At 43.1% G+C, this 16,180-nt stretch overlaps 1 protein-coding gene across 13 annotated transcripts in view; it reads left to right on the top strand.

The window, feature by feature from the left end:
* The first annotated feature begins 1,292 nt into the window (after nucleotides 1-1,292).
* ephb3b (eph receptor B3b) overlaps nucleotides 1,293-16,180 on the top strand; it is a 56,426-nt gene continuing 41,538 nt past the window's right edge. For all 13 annotated transcript variants that reach the window (XM_031859373.1, XM_031859369.1, XM_031859375.1 and 10 more), the window contains exon 1: nucleotides 1,293-2,022. In XM_031859373.1, the coding sequence (XP_031715233.1) occupies nucleotides 1,959-2,022 (64 nt within the window). In that variant the 5' untranslated portion in view covers nucleotides 1,293-1,958. The remainder of the gene's footprint in view (nucleotides 2,023-16,180) is intronic.

Below are 16,180 nucleotides of genomic sequence, written 5' to 3'. Positions count from 1 at the left end.
ATTATCATATTTCCGTCCATTTAAAGCACCATAATGACCCCTGGAACCGTAAAATGCATATTAAGTTAATAAAAAGTTATATAAAGGGGTGCCGTTTGGACTGAAATGTATAATTATTGTCAGATTACTCAACTTGTTTTTACTGCTACTTTGAGAATAGACCGACTGATTATAAAGAAATAATAAAACGACTGTAAAGGAGAGATTGAGGAGAAAAGCTGTAAAAGCTCGTTCGCGAGTCGTGACAAATACCCCTTCTTTCTTCAACACATCCAAAGGAGAGGAAACGAAAATTGCAGGTCTGTAATCCTGCAGGAAAAAAAACACTGCCTGCTCCGTTGTGCCCGACCTGTACCGAGTTAAATGTCTGACTGTGTTATACACAAACCAGCGATTTAAACAACTGCAACTGTTATTTGCTCCGCTCAAGTAGAAGTGTCGCGTCCGGGAAAGTTTGATCAGCTTTGTTACAGAAACGTCGACGCCAGACTCTTGGATTTAATTTTTTTCATCAGTATATCATTAAAGTTTTAGTTTTAAATTTAATATTTTATTCATATTTATCTAAATTTTAATCTAAGTCTAGAATATAAACACATTGAATATTTTGATGTCACCATCATACTCACAGTAAATCTTCTTTTTTTTCAAAATGCTTTGATATTTTTGAATTCACGCAGTTTAAGCAACAACGTGTTTTAATGAAAGCAAAAAGTCAGCAAAAACTTCCTTTCTCTCGTGCACCGAAACGGAGCGACCCGCAGGGAGGCGCTGTGTGTCCATGTCTTTGGAATCGGCTGGGAGTCCCAGGAAGGGAAAGACACGCTGCATAGAAAAAATAAATACATAGACAAAGACCAACTTGACGACTAAGTCATTCATTTATGGCTTGCAATATCCTTGAACAAATTCAACTGAACATGTAATTAAAAAATGTTGCGCGAAATGATTCCACGAATATCCAATAATTCTATTTGTGTCACAGAAAGGTCTTAAATCAAGTGTCTGGAAGAGAAGACCGCCTGGTATGCTATTTTACATGTGCGGAAACAAAGACTGCTCCAGGAAGAAGTAAGAAATGTTCAGAATGCACCCATGTTTTAAAACGGTCAGATTTTATTTTGATAATAAATGTGAAACTAAATGGTTGTCAAGGTAGACATTCTTTTCAATGCAGCTGCTTCAACGGTAACCCCTCCTCCTGGTGCCAACCCCCCCCCCCCCCCCCCCCCTCTCTCTCTCTCTCTCTCTCTCTCTTCCCCCCCACACTCTGCCGTTATTCTCCACGGCCGTGTGCGCTTCATTCCAGTGCACAAGCCGAGCGAAGCAGACTGTCCACCCGCAGCAGCCGAAGCTGATACATTCGCTCAGGGAATAAATATATTTAAAACCGCGCGGCTGTGTCTTTACAGGAATACCACTCGATCGCGGACGCATGTGAGAGTGCACATGCCTGGCTGGGACTGTACACCATGGCTCTGACACAAGTGCGGCTATCTCTGCCTCTGCTCCTCTGACCACAGAGAAAGTCTTTGGATCTCCTCGCGAAGGCGGTTTTTTTTTATTTTTTTCCCCCATTGACTAACAACGAAATATTGTTGGAAATATTCTCCGGATGGTGACCGCGGAGTGGACTACCTGTTTTCAGCTGATTAGCGCAATACGAGGGGAAGGGACTGGCAGACTTGCGCCCGTTGCCTTTCCTCTGGTTTAAGAAGGCACGTTGGAGATCACTGGAAATCGAGAAGGGCTGCTATATTCACACATTTTACACCAAGGGTGTTATTTCCTCCCAACATTCACCTTTACGTGTTTTGGTGAATGGGGGTAACTCTGGTCCTGGAGGCTTGACACCGCTGGGACTGGGACGAGACTGAGTGCGTGGAGCGGGGGATCACCCAGGATTGTGTTTCCCTCCTCTCTCTCGGGTCTGTTTACATGTCCGACCTGACTGCTTTATGACAATGGATTACTTTCTGCTTTTATGCAGCCTCTTGCTGCCAGTGGTGTCCGCTGTAGAAGGTAAGAAATTCCATATTTAGTTGGTGTCGCGTAGCAGGATGCCTAAAGCGCATTTTTCTTTTCTCCATACCAAGTGAGCCAGCACCCATACCCCTCTCATAGGCTGGGCACCGCAGCGGGTGAGGCTCCTGTATTATACCCAAATTATTCGTTTTCTACCATCGCCGAATTTAAACCAACGTTTCATTTTCAAAGTGTCCATCTGTCTTGTTTGAAAGGATCATAATGGCATTATTGGCTTTACGCAGCCAACCGCTGTGGCCGGTACAGGTTTCAATACACAAGTGTAATGCGCGTCAACGAAAGCTCATCCATTCCAATGCTAGTTGTATATTGTGTTTTTCCCTTACATCAGCTATTGCCGACTGCTAGAGCTTTCTTTGTCACTTAAAGGAAATTAGCTCCACACTGTATCTCACCAGGGAGTCGTGGCTCCGTGCCTCCCCCCCAGACACTTTCCCTCAGGTCGGCTGCGTGTATTTTAGGGATGTATGAGTGTGTGGCCTTTTGACATGTTTACTATCAGTTTGAGGTTAAAGTATACGCTCAAAAAAAACCGCCATATTAGTTCATTTTGATACCCAATTCATATAAAAAGCTGATATGATTTTTAAAATTTCAAAAATCACTTTGAAAAGCAAAATGTCATTAAAATAATGTAAATTAAATCAAATTACTGGTATGGATTTATCTCTGTTTTGATTAGATTTTTCGTTTGGTTAATGTTTTTTAGTAAAGCGGCATCGATTGATTATTTACAGTTGCATTTTAAAACAGTTGCTTCCAAAAGCAAAGCCATCTGTTTTAGCTGAGTGCTGGTGTTTGCCGTGCGTAAAATCGATGGGAAATTCAAGCTGTCGTTCTTTCCCCACCAGCGAGGTGTTGCACTCCTTTATTATTCTTTTTCCTACATTATGGGATGTCTCACTTTGCTCTGTTTGGGCAAATGAGGATAAGGAACAGTAGAAATAAGGTTGAAAGGGGCCTGAAGCTTGAACTATGAATGCTGGAGCCCAGGCGAGGCTCCCGGTTGGTTTGCGATGCCAGTAGGAAAGTAGGACAGTGGGCCACTGGCTCAGCAAACGCCTCTCTCTCTCCGCTTGTTTCCCGACCTGTCCGCCCGTCGTACGAGTTTTATTTTCTTAAATAATGTTGAAAGACGTCTGTCATGACGTTAAAATGTATTTTTCAAGGCAAGTTTTACTTTTCCCGACAATAGTCTACTTGACGTCAGTGCTTTCAAATAAAATGTAAACATCAGCTATAGACAGTGAATAGGCAGCATACAGTAGTTCGGCTGAAACGACTAGACATACAGTATATATAGTGTATTGTATATAAGGGAACGATAATGTATTTACCCGAAGGTCGTGTTACTTATTCAACATCCACAAAACTGATTAATTGAAATGAAATGTACGTTTGCATTTGATTCAAGTCTATTCTTCAAATTACTTTTCAGTCTTCTGACCTTAATTTGAGCAAACATCCGGAGGTCTGTTACAGTCTGAGGAAAGATTACACGCTGCTTCTTGAACTATTCGTGATATCGCCATTCCTACTAAATAGCCCCTCTGCTTCCTCTGCTGGGACCATGCGTAAAGAAAACATGCGTACCCATTAGGGAAAATATTGTAAAGCTTATCTGATACGGTTTGTTGTTTTCTTGGCAGGTAACCATCAAATAACAGTTATTGGGGCTCGAAGCAGGCTACGATAAGCGTCCCACTAAGTGATTTCTTCCCTCAAATATCCTATATTTGAACCACAAATCAAACTTGAAGAATTAATTACTGCACTCTGTAGATTGATGGATGACTTCCATTACAATTTTGTAACAGCAACTTCTTTTGAGCAAAATTGTTTTGAAATTGTAGTTCTTTCATTTGCGAGGGACCCCCCTGGACCCTTCTCAGTGACCCAAATAGGTCACCGGACCCCATTTGGGAATCTCTGACTTAAAACACATGGCTTGAATCGATGAGTGGATTCTTGTGCAGAAGTTGGAAGGCTTCAGAGGTAGATTCAGAGAGAGAGAGAGAGAGAGAGAGAGAGAGAGAGAGAGAGAGAGAGAGGTGTTTTCTTGACAATAGTAGCGAGTTGGCTGCGCACGGGCTTGAAGTTGATGTATTTCGTTAGGACAATATATTCCGTACATAAGTGATGCCATAAATTGTACCCGACTGACCTGGCTTGGGGTTTACCAAAGCTTTTAATACAGCTAGGTGATTTATGGCCGCTGCTGGGACTTCTTTGGGTTTATTGCGATTTAAGGAGAAACAAGCGCCCTGGTGGGGAAGTTTCCGCCGGCCCCACCGTGCGTCTCTCTGGGTCCAGGGGTCACACAGCCCGCGGAAATGCTCTTAATGTCTTCATGTTTTCTTTTTTTTTTCTCCCTCCTTTTTCTTTTGGTCCCTTTTTTTCTCCACATCCACCCCTTAAATTGCCATGTAATGGTTGAAGTCAACGCTTTCAATCTTTTACATTTAGTTTACTTTTAATTATTTAATTATGTGCATATTACACCCAGAGCGTCGGCCGTTTCTGAGCTCTCAGTAGCAGCAAACATCAATATCAAACAATGATGTGAATCTGTCCATACACTTTTATGTCATTTAACTTTCACATGGCTTAAATAAAACGTATGTAAAGAATAATCAGTTATTTTGTGCAGGATTTTGTATATTCTTGTGATACTGTTTGTGGATATGTTGTAATTAAATATCCAGGTCGCATCGTAGGTGCATTTGATTTTGGAATGTGTTAATTGTTTGATGATCTAATTCCACTTCAGTTATTTTCATTAGAAAGTGAATTTCATTATGTTTTTGACAAAAAAAAGAAGTAGATCGTTGCAATCCTTTTGAGATCACATTATTCAGTGGACCTCAGAGGGCCTTGGTTGTTGAACGGCTATCAGTGTGCTGGGGAGACAAATTGCGTCGATGACGGTCCTCTATAGCGCACAGGCGGTGTTACTCCTCGGTGTACATTATTTGTGATGGAGGGAGAAAACACAGAAAAAAAAGGCATGAAATAGGCGCTATAATGATATTCCGGCCAGTCAAGCGGACAGTACACCCACTTCGATGCTGTTTATCTGAGTGTATTGTCTTTATGCGGTCAGTTTGTTCAGTTTCTAACCCAGTTCAGGTCTTACAACTGAATCGACTTGTGTTCATTGAAAAAGTTTGAGCGTATTTATTGTGACAAAGGCGTCAACCCCGTTGTGCTTGCACTTCAGCCAACAGCAGTCACCTGGAATCATTTTCTGTCTGAAGTAAGACAAATGGGCTTTTATGGCCCCAGCTCAGCTCAGGGTTCCCCCTCACTCTCCATGTTTTTTTTGTTCTATTGATGGCGGTGCATTTCTTGGAGTGATTACGCACAAGCTGGACCTTTGAAGCGCACATGTTTATGTTTTTATGTGGGTGAGATCACACCTCCACAGGAGCTTTCCTGTGCTTGTTTGCAGTTGGCACATTTCTCATCCAACTCTCTTCCATAATGTATTCTCCCCTGCTCTTTCTTTAGCTTAGGAGGTCCCCTCACCATTATCATTATTTTATCGTTAATATTATCAGACATTGGCAGCGAAGCAGTGGCAAATATATACAGTGACGGCGGGGGGCTTGTAAATGATGATTTAGAGTTATAGTATTCTTACAAAAATACGTAAATGTAAAAATAAAATAAAAAAATATATTCCCACAAATATCAAAGGTGAATAAACCAAAATGTAACTGAGGCGATTTTACGTTATTTTGAAGGACATATAGTAAATGCTCAACTGATGTTTTTTTTCACCCTGTGCCTTTAAAATAAATAGCATTTATAACAGCTTGTTTGATATTTGTTCTATCTGACACTAATACAAAGTGCAAAATCAAACGTGGGCATTTGTAGAGGTTTGGGACGGCTGTATCTTACTAAACTCAATTAACATGAATGACGAACGGTGTAATGTGGCCATTTTGTCCGGCACGCTTGCTGTCCGAAGGCCTTCATACGCCAGGCTTTATTTAAGAGCGCAGCATCAGTCATGTGTGGCCTGCCCTGAGGAGAACTCACGGTGAAGCTGCCAAGTTAAACTTCACTCCAGGAGCAGCTCTACATAACATTCAAAAGCAAATTACTGAACAAATGCATTTAGGGTCACAATTGAAGTGACAAAGGGAACTGTTAAAGGCTCTGTGGTGGCTATCACACAGCCCATTTAAGGGCCGAGTGGAAACGTGCTAAAGAGGCGTGAAAGTGTATTTGCAAAATAAAAGCAAAGTCATTCTGGCAATTCTACTGATGAATCATTACCGAGGGCATTGTGGAGGTCAACGAAATGGTAAATGACTTGGATCAGGGAATCAATCCATCCATCTATCTATTCATCTATCACAAGCATTTATTTATTTTTATAAAAGTTGGCTTATCAAGCAGAATAAAAAAAAAGAATGTTAAGTAATAAGATACTGCTGGTAGAGAACAGAACAGAGACGCGCACACACAACACACGAAGGGTGTTTCAAGTGTCAATTGATGCGGACTTATTGATCGAGCAAATCAGCGCTGCTCAGCCTTTTAAGACCGCAGAATCAGGTTTGATGCGAAAAAGCTGTCTTTGAACTGATAGAAGCAATAAGCAATTCATCAGGATATTTATCAACGCATCCTGAATCAATTGTTCATTATTGCGCATTTGGCACAAACGGTTTCCAACAACAAGCAACAACACTTAATAGGCCTACTAAAGATATTGCCCGTCGGTACGAATTTAGACTTACAAACCATGAAATCAAGAAATAGCATGAAATTGTAAATAATTAAAACAAATTATGAACATGAAATCTCACTTATTGTCATTATTGTTATCGTTATTGTTATTATTATTATTATTGGTCAACTTACTATAACGTGTACATACATTTACAAATAAAGTCAATACATTTTTTTATACTTATAACATTGTTAACATTTTCAAACTGTCTTTTGTTAGTAGTGCATTTCAATTTCTAATACTGAAGGTACTAGAAATTGGCACAGCAATGCAGGTCCATCTCAACATTCACAGATGTGCACTTATTCAAAAGAGTAAATTAATAAACTATAAATGATCGGCAATCACCCTCAGCAGTATCCTGGTGCATTGACCTCGACAGGGAACGCAGCCAGTCAGTTGGTCATATGCTAGGCAGCAGCCATGTTGAACAGATGTACAGTGACTTAGGTTCAGATTGGCGTAAGGCGCTCAGGACGAAGGGGGAGTGGATGACGACATGTTGGGAGTTGGGGTGGGATGGTATCGAGGGGAAGCTGTGAGGTGGTGGTTGGGATATGGGGCGGATTTGGATCAGAGACCCAGAGAGCAGCAGAGCTGACAGACTTTACAGATGCAACGGGCCTGCGGGAGCGCTCGTGTGCACCGACTGATGGTTCATGGCTCATATGGCGGCAGGGAAAGATTCACCGAGCTGGAATTTCAACATGTAGGAAAGCAACAGCCGTGTTAGGCCTGCTGGGGCCTTCACACACTAAAAAGTGGACAAAGCAGGATGACCGGAGGAAATAGGGACGTTGTGAACCCAGTTTCAGTAGCACTGCACTTTGTAGTCTTTACTAAACATGAGACAAATGTCCGTTTTACTGTCCGGGCTATCAAAATACAGGCAAAACAGGATTAACAGAAGTAGAATATAAAACCGGCAGTGAAATGATACTTTAGAGAAAGATCAGTGCAAGCGTACTATTATTACGGTAATACAATATGTTTTGTAGTTTGTTAGTTTACAGTGACCTCCACATGTAGTTAAATCTTTTTCAGCTGATATAAATGTCAATGGCTATGTATATACAGTATGTGCATAATAGCAATAACTCTAAGACACGAGCACTAAATACTCTGACATGAGTATTGTGACCCAGTTAAAGAAATTTGAACTATTCCTTTTAATCCAAGTAGAATTGGAGTACAGCTGAGACTGTCAGCTTCAGGATAGTAGGATATTTTCCTGACAATTTTCAAATCAGTATGTGCGTATGCAGCTTGCGTGCATCACTGTGTTTGGATATAGCATGTGTGTGTAGTCCATCCTGGCATCCGACACAGGGGCCTTGTGGGATGGCAGGTCTTTGACACCCACTGTCGAGAGCAAGCGAGGAGGGCAAATGTGTCTGGGTCTGCTCACTGCACAGACACAGTGCTGGTGTCTGGAGTCAGCCGAGCAGAACAAGGGAGAGAGAGACACACACACACACACACACAGACTAAGGCAGAGGAAGAGAGTTTTTGCACTCACAGAGATCAAGATGGGTGGTATATCTAGGGGGTAGGAGTGTGTATATGTGTTGTGGAGGTTACACGGTTTGGGGATTGTTTATGTGTGTATTGTTGGGGGTACAGTATGTCATGGTATGCCGACTCCTCTAACTGAAGCCCCTGATATACTCCCGAGCGGACGCGTACACGGACAGCTGCGGACACTACGGACATGTAGTAGTTCTGTTTGTACTACTTGCTGGAGTCCTCCATGCGCATTCGTTGTACAGTCGGTGCCCTTGTTGCCAGAGGTATACGTGGATGCCCGCACAGAGCCTACGCTTACACCCTCTGGACCCTCATTGGCGGAACATCATGTACTTGCAGATAGGGAAAGTATAGTTTTGGTTTAAAGTGGATTGTATTTGAAAAAAAGTCATGTGATGGCAGCATAGAGAGGTGGCAACACTATCCTCTGTGTTAATCCCTGTCATTAATAAAAACAACGGTTCAGCTCAATCCTTTTAATCAAAACCTTTCTCTTAAAGGTTTGGGACCATTTTCACGCCCTAATACTACCTAAACCATTTAAAACTCAAACAGAGCCTTTACATTTTTTTTGTCATGGGAAAGCACGGCATGTGAAAGTTTTATTTCGTGTGTGCTTGCATGGATGTAGGTGTTTCACATTGCTCAGCTGACTCAGACAGGGATGTTCCCCCTCTTTGGTCCTTACTGAACAATATTAATGGCTTTCAAAATACTGATGAAATGTTTGACATAATATAAATCGCCAGCAGAGTTGGCGTTTTATAGGCGCTGTCTGCACCGGATGTCCATAAAGTGCAGCTGAAATTACCACATGTCAAAATGTCCAGATTATAAAGTGAGTTAGGACCTGCTGTGCTTTCCACCCACGTCCTGTGACCCCTATCCAGAGGTCATGGGGCGGGGGGTTTGGATGAATTCGGAGGGGGCTTACTCCCCAAGGCTAGTCTTGTTCCATCTCAACAATAGTAGTTCTAACACAATCAAGCTCCAGGGGTTATCCTTTTCCAGTGGTGAATAAAAATACACAGAAAGAGGAAGTGTATATTTAGAGGGATCGACTGTGCAACTTTCTACGGCTCGTTGACACATATAAACATTCACACAAACAGACCAGGTCAAAAGCACAGTTGGAGACTTGGTTAGAGGTGTTCACTTGGCTTCTTTTTGTCGGCGTGGTCAGCCTACAGATCAGGGCAGTTTTACTCTTTGCATGTAGGACCTGGACCGCCTGGAGCCTGAATGGACATGCGACAGCCATAATGCCGCACAGAAGAAACTGGGATATTCAAAGGAACACAGGGTGGAGTTTGGTGGAGTAGACTTCAGGGCCTCCTCCCAACATTTCTTTACGAGCTACAGACTTTTGTAACAAATTTTTGCCAATGGAGCAGAAAGAGATCTTTGATACTTGTCTTCAAATAATAGCCAGTTACATCTGTCTGGAGAGTGGACGCAGATGTAAAGCAGCGTGCCTGGAGGGGGGAGAAAGGCAGCATCACCTGGTTTCAGCCTTTACCAGTCTTGTTAAATATAAGAGGAAAAGAGAGATTGGGGAAATTCCTTTGTTGAGTTTAACCATGGTGGCGGGACGTTTCAAGGCGCAGGGCCTATAGCTCCAGGCCTTGTTCCCTTCAAGAGCAAGGGAAGCTATTTTTTTACCAACAGCGTAGTAAGTCTATGTGTGACGATAGGAACAGCTTTAAGGGAAAAAGCCGAGTTCACATATGATGTGATGGGCCTAAATGTCCATTGTAATTAACCATAATGCATGTGTGGGGAGATGAGTGTTTGAACAGTGTATATTTTACTTGATAAGGGGTGTATGAGTGTTCCTGTTCAGAGTGTTGCAGATGGCTGTTATTACACCTTATTCTGCACCACTTCTTATCCTTGGTGTCAAAAACACTCGCCTCCTGCACTTCATATCCACTTCAAAAGGCACACAGGCAAGAGGAGGGCTCCCCACTTCTATTACATATTTCTACCTTTCCCTTTTTGTCTTCTTGAGAACAGCAGCAGGTTTAACCAGACCGCTGCTCACTTATCAACAGTGCACCAAATTCACCCTGAACATCTTAAACCCACTCTCTTCTGCGCAGGTCACACATGGTGAATCCAACACATTTCAGTGGCAGTTGCACCAATCACACGTGACCTTTTGTCAAGATATTTACATAATCCCCATGGTTCCACGCTGCAGCCTCCTGCAGGCACTTCCAGCTGTGAGGAGCATTTATTTAACCTCAGCTCAAGTTGGAATGGAGTTTCGGTGACACAGTGACTTGATATTTAAGTGAGTGCAATATTTAGAGGGCAACGAAAGGAAAGTCAAAACGCCTTACTGGCTACTATTCAGGCAAGCATTTCACGGCAGCAATCTAGCAAATGTGGAGGTGTTGCTGCTTTTGGGCTTTTGTTACTTAGATGGTCTTAACACATGTCCATTTGGTAGAGTGGTAGATGGCAGAGGGCTATAAAGCGGTGCCTGTGTGACACAGATACACTCATGATGTGTGTTTTAGCAGCAGACGGAGGAAGGGAAGGGAGGCCACCCTGTGGGTTTGCCATCAGCTTCAGTCAGTTCACAGAGCTGCTGTTCCAATGTTGAAAGAAAATCTTTTCCCCAGCAGAGTTTCTTCCTTTTGATAGGAAGATGCAATCAACTGCAACTGGTTGAGTATATTTATTTGTTAATAAGTTCTATTTCACAAAGGATTTTCCATTATGTCTCCATAATATCCGTTCGTCCTTTAGTATTCTAAGTTTACTTCACTGCAAACTCAACTGTGGATACAAACTGAAATTCATATATATCACGCAATTTCAAATATGTTATAAATATTTAGTGCGCACATGCCTATTTGACATGGTGGTTGTTAGCTGTGATTTTAACAGGGATTTGACAACCAGCGCTGTGAAAGACTAATTGCAATGAGCCAGATGAAGGCACTGGACAATGTAGGCTGACCCCCTCCTTCTGTGCCAAGTCAGGCCATAAACAGCTTCCCTTTCCCCTCTAACACCCTATGGAAATCCCTTCTGACCCCCAACTCACACACACACACTTAACACACATGAATGGTGACAGTTGCTTAATCTCACGGCCATACACACGCATGCACACATTACCTCCACCCAATACACATGCACTCAAGCCCCCAAAAAAGCTTTACCCTATCACTCACTCACTCACTCACACACACTCTCTCTCCCACACACACACACACACACACACACACACACACACACACACACACACTTTTAGGGTCAGAGCCCACATCCACTCACTCTTCTGCTAATGAATCAATCAGCTGGTTCCATTCATTTCATTGCTGTCAGTCTCCATCGATCAGCCCCCTTTCTCCCCGTCCCAACAGAAGCAGCGGGGGAGCTCAGAGATTGAGAGGAGAAGAAGAGGCTTGAAACATCCTGGCAGTTCAAAGACTCCTCATTTCTTATCCGCTTTGGTTCCCCAGAAATATGGCATTTTGATGGTGTGTAGCAGTGTGCATGTATGTGTGTGAAATAAAAGAGGGAGAAAGGATTAAGAAAAGATCAAGAAGGCAAGACGTCTCCTTCTAGAGTTTATACATGGCATCTGACCTAGCTTTTACCTTTGCAAGACTAGCGTGTTAGCTCTGTGGATTCCAACATCACGGGAAAGATGGAGATAGCAGGTGGCGGATTTCAGCCAGGTGCAAGCTCATTCGCTTCCAGGGATGCCCCTTCTTGGCCATGAGGCATAAACTGCCCCACCCCACTCTGGCTTTTCAGCCTCTAGCTTGGCTGGGTGAGCGATGTGTGGTGGGTCTAACTCTCACCATGCATCACTCCTCCACCTATACCGAGTCAAAGTCAGAAAGGTTATCAGTTATCAAAGCCCCTCAAAGTTGGAGCTGTTTGTGTGTGTGTGTGTGAGGCCATGCAGAGTGAGAGAAAGGGAGACAACGGAGTGCTTTTCATTTTTCAAAAGCCACTTAGTTCTGTTTATTGGCCAGCCAGTTCATTTCAAAAAGTGTTGAGAGATGCAACAATGAAGGCCAGAGGTTGCAGGAGGCCAAGGTCAATTATGTTTAGGTTGGAAGAAAAGGAGTGGAGGAGGGCAGGTAGGAGGCGGAAGAGGAGGAGGACGGTGTGTGAGGAGTGGAGGAACAGAGCAGCAGTAGCTTCTGAGATTGTGAGATCCATCTCAGCAGAGAAACTGTAATCTCCTGACTTGGACGCTTGCCACCAACTTTCACACCATGCAGCTTCCTCTCAGATACAGGACTGTGCCTGGGAAGAAAGACCCGTTGCTTTCCACCAGTACCTTTTACTATCCTTTTCTCTCTCTGTATCCTGCTCACGCATACACTCACATTGGTCCCAGATGAAAGGTCTAGGCTTTAATGCGGTCTGGAAGAAATCTGCCAGCATTTCTTTAATGAATCTGACAAGCAAGCCAGTGCAGATCAATTGAAACATTGCGTGACGATTTCAAGATGCAATCTCGGATTGTGTCAGAATGGTTGAGTCAATGGCAGATGTAACGAAATAATTAGAGTTGAACAAAAGGCTGTGTGAGCGAGTATGTAAACACACATTTAATATGAAGTGTGATTGCAAGCTTTACCAATAGCCAAACATTGTGGATTTATAACCTGCTCACGGTGTTAAATGTCTTAGAAATTCAAAGCCTTGTTAAACTAGCTTATCAACAGGAACAAAGCATGGTGTCAACATTTGGTTTATTTTCATAGAGTGACAGTGTTTTCCTTTGATTCACATGGTCATTGATTTATATGGACCAATAGAGTTTATTGCCATTTGATCAGAGGGAGTCTGAGGTTTTATAACTGCAGTGGTAGTTTATCAGGTAGCACCACTTCAAGGTCCCCTTATGTATTGTGTCAGCCAGACAACTTGGCGCTCTGTCCTGCCAAAGAGGAAGACCTGAAAGTACAAGGCTTTCTACCAGAAAGGTTGCCATTAAGAAAAAGTCCTTGACAGACAAAGCCTCCTTTGGTATATTCTATTTACCTTCCCTTTCTTCACCTTCCTGTCGCTCTCTTTGGCCTTGTCTCTTTCCCAGCCTTGCTCATAGTCTATGATCTCTCTGCCGCCTCTCTTTAACTGTCATTCTCGTCCTTTGTTCTTTCATCCCATCCTTTTAGTCCATCGTTCTGCCCTCTGCTCCTCTTCAGTTCCTTCTTCTATGACCGCAGGTTATCACTGTTACAGTAGGTCCTAATCACAGTATTATTTTCCTTTCCCTGTTATCTCACACCCTTGTGACATAAAACTCCCAACAGTGCCAGTAAGCAGCTAGGAGACAGATGCTATTTACCACTCGGAGACCCTTTCTTGTTGCCTACTACTTGATAAGGTTTTGACTGTCAAGAGGACTTCCCCTATTGTGTATGGAGAGAGGAAAGTCTGCAGTTGAAAGGCATTGCAAATGCACGTCATCTCCCCTCGTTCCACTGACCGAAAATGTTTCCTGAAATGACAGGTCTGACATGCACTTTTCTTTCAACATGTCGCCCTTGGCTTTTTCCACAAAACATGTTCCTTGTCTGTCACCTTGGACAATAAAAAAAGATTAGCGCAGAAGGAATGGATACAAAAAAAAGAAAGACAAGAGTGCCTCAGTGGGCTGTAATGCAATATGTTGCTTTGGTGTGTGACTAGAGGGTGTCTAAGTGGAAGTCACATGAGGTGTCTGGGTTTTAAATACCAGCCAAACAGCTTAGAGTGTGAAAACAATCGGCAGAGACATGAAAGTGTAAGCGAGAACACACACACAGGGGTCAGATAACCCCTGGGCAGATGGTGATGGTCAAGTGAGCAGGGAAGAAAGGTTGTGGGGGGTTGCAATGTTTATGCCACTAGTGTCAGGAAAGCGATACAAAGCATTACCTCCTGTGCCAATTTTGGCCTCTCCAAATCCCCAAGGGTGCAGGAGCTAAAACGGTGGTGATGATTAGAGATTCAATTTGGCTTGCCATCAATCAATGCCACGAAGATCGACAGGATCGCTGCCGATAGCTCACCCTTGCAACCAGATTGGGTTTGTGCCTCTTGGGATTCACGCCCTTTTTTCACGCTTTGTTAATTAAGCGACCAAGCTGCCCCTGCACTTACTTATTTATGAATCTTGGCTTCGACCGGAATGGAGACCACTTGGTTTCCCCTAATTAGTCCCTCACTAATGGCCCTGCTTCCAGACAATCCATACAATCTCAATCCAGAACACTGACCCCCACTCTGGCAATGCACACACGGAACCATAACGCCCATATGACCATGACGTTACACAACCCATGTTGTCTGGTGTTGTGTTTCTTTGGTACTGGATGAAGTGCCCCACATGGGCTAATGAGGCAACACTTAAAAAAATCAATTTCCATCTCCGTCTGTCTAAGTAATTTCTCACCTGTTCATTAACCCAAGAATAGAGCTGCCCAGATGTGTTGAACCTTGACGATGGTTAGGTAGTGAAGGGACAGAACTGGAGGCTTCATGTTGGTGAAATATTAACGCTTTCCTGGAGCAGCGAGGGCTTTGCAGTTTTATCTCTGCCATGACTTATTGATATGTGTATCTTCTGTTAAACAGGGACATGTTGAAAGGAAAATCAACAGATGTATACTGTTGACTTCATAACACCTTTTTGAATGAAGTATGCCAGTAGCATGACATCATTACTATAACCCCAATTTATAATTACTGTAACTACCAATCAGTCCTGCAAACACCTTGCCCAAGAGCCTTTTTCCCTTCCTTTCAATGAAGTCACTGTTCAGGATCAGTAAGCCCATTCGCTGTGGCCTTGTGTGGTGCGGTTTGTATCCCATAAACACCAGTCCTGACTCAGAGTCAGATTTACTGGCTAGCGGCCCTTAAGGGAGTCATTTGTATTCTACCCACTTTGGCTGGTTCAGGGTCAGGATGATGACTAATCAGGTCAGTGCTGATCCACACCCTGCTTTTGGAGCATTCCCAACCACACCTAGCTAACTTGGAAACACCAGGAGGTCTGGCTTGTGTTCTTGTGTGTGTGTGTCGAAGGTAGATGGAACACATGTGAGCTGCATGGAAACATACTGATATTTTTGGTGCATTTCATTTCCTGTGTCCCCAGTTGGAGAGAAAAACAAACTTGCACCTCGTTGTTGTGTATTCCCTTCAGATTTCATCGCCACAGGCCACAACAGAAGTGAACCCAGCTGAACACTTGTGCTAATGGGTGAGCTTAGGCATAAACATTGGGGTTGTTATTTTTCAACTAGCTAAGTTCGCCAGAGGCTGTGTTATAAGGATCACAATGAGGCAGGTGGGTAGGTGGGGAAGCTTTTGAGCGAGTTATAAAAAAAAGTTAATTATTGCCTCAGCCAACCGGGTGCCAAACCAGATGAATCTTATTTGTGTTCACTTAAATATACATATAGATGTCCAATTGTGCGTGTACGTAAAAAAAACCAACAACAAAAAAGATCCCCTGATTGACCAGTCTTTTTTTCACTGTGGTATAATTTATCCCATCAGCCACTGGATAATCAAATTATCCAGATAATATTATTTCAAAACTGAGTGGGCTGTCAAAACAGCAAAGGTTAATGTATACACTAAGCATCGACAGTCCATATAACCCGACCTTTCCAGCCAATGACCCCTGCAAATGTATGAACAAAACCCCTGTCCTTTTGATCTACTTACCATCTTCCCCGTCTGTTTATATGAATATCATATTTTTATTTATTTTCTTTTGTCTCCCAAGCCACCAGACCCCACATTTGGTTTACCAGAATGTTTGGCGCGCGCGCGCGCGCACACACACACACACACACACACACACACACACACACACACACACAC

The sequence above is a fragment of the Anarrhichthys ocellatus genome, unplaced genomic scaffold (assembly GCF_004355925.1).
Source record: "Anarrhichthys ocellatus isolate YVR2014 unplaced genomic scaffold, GSC_Weel_1.0 scaffold22, whole genome shotgun sequence".
Taxonomy (NCBI): Eukaryota; Metazoa; Chordata; class Actinopteri; order Perciformes; family Anarhichadidae; genus Anarrhichthys; species Anarrhichthys ocellatus.
This window is presented reverse-complemented; position numbering and strand designations above follow the sequence as displayed.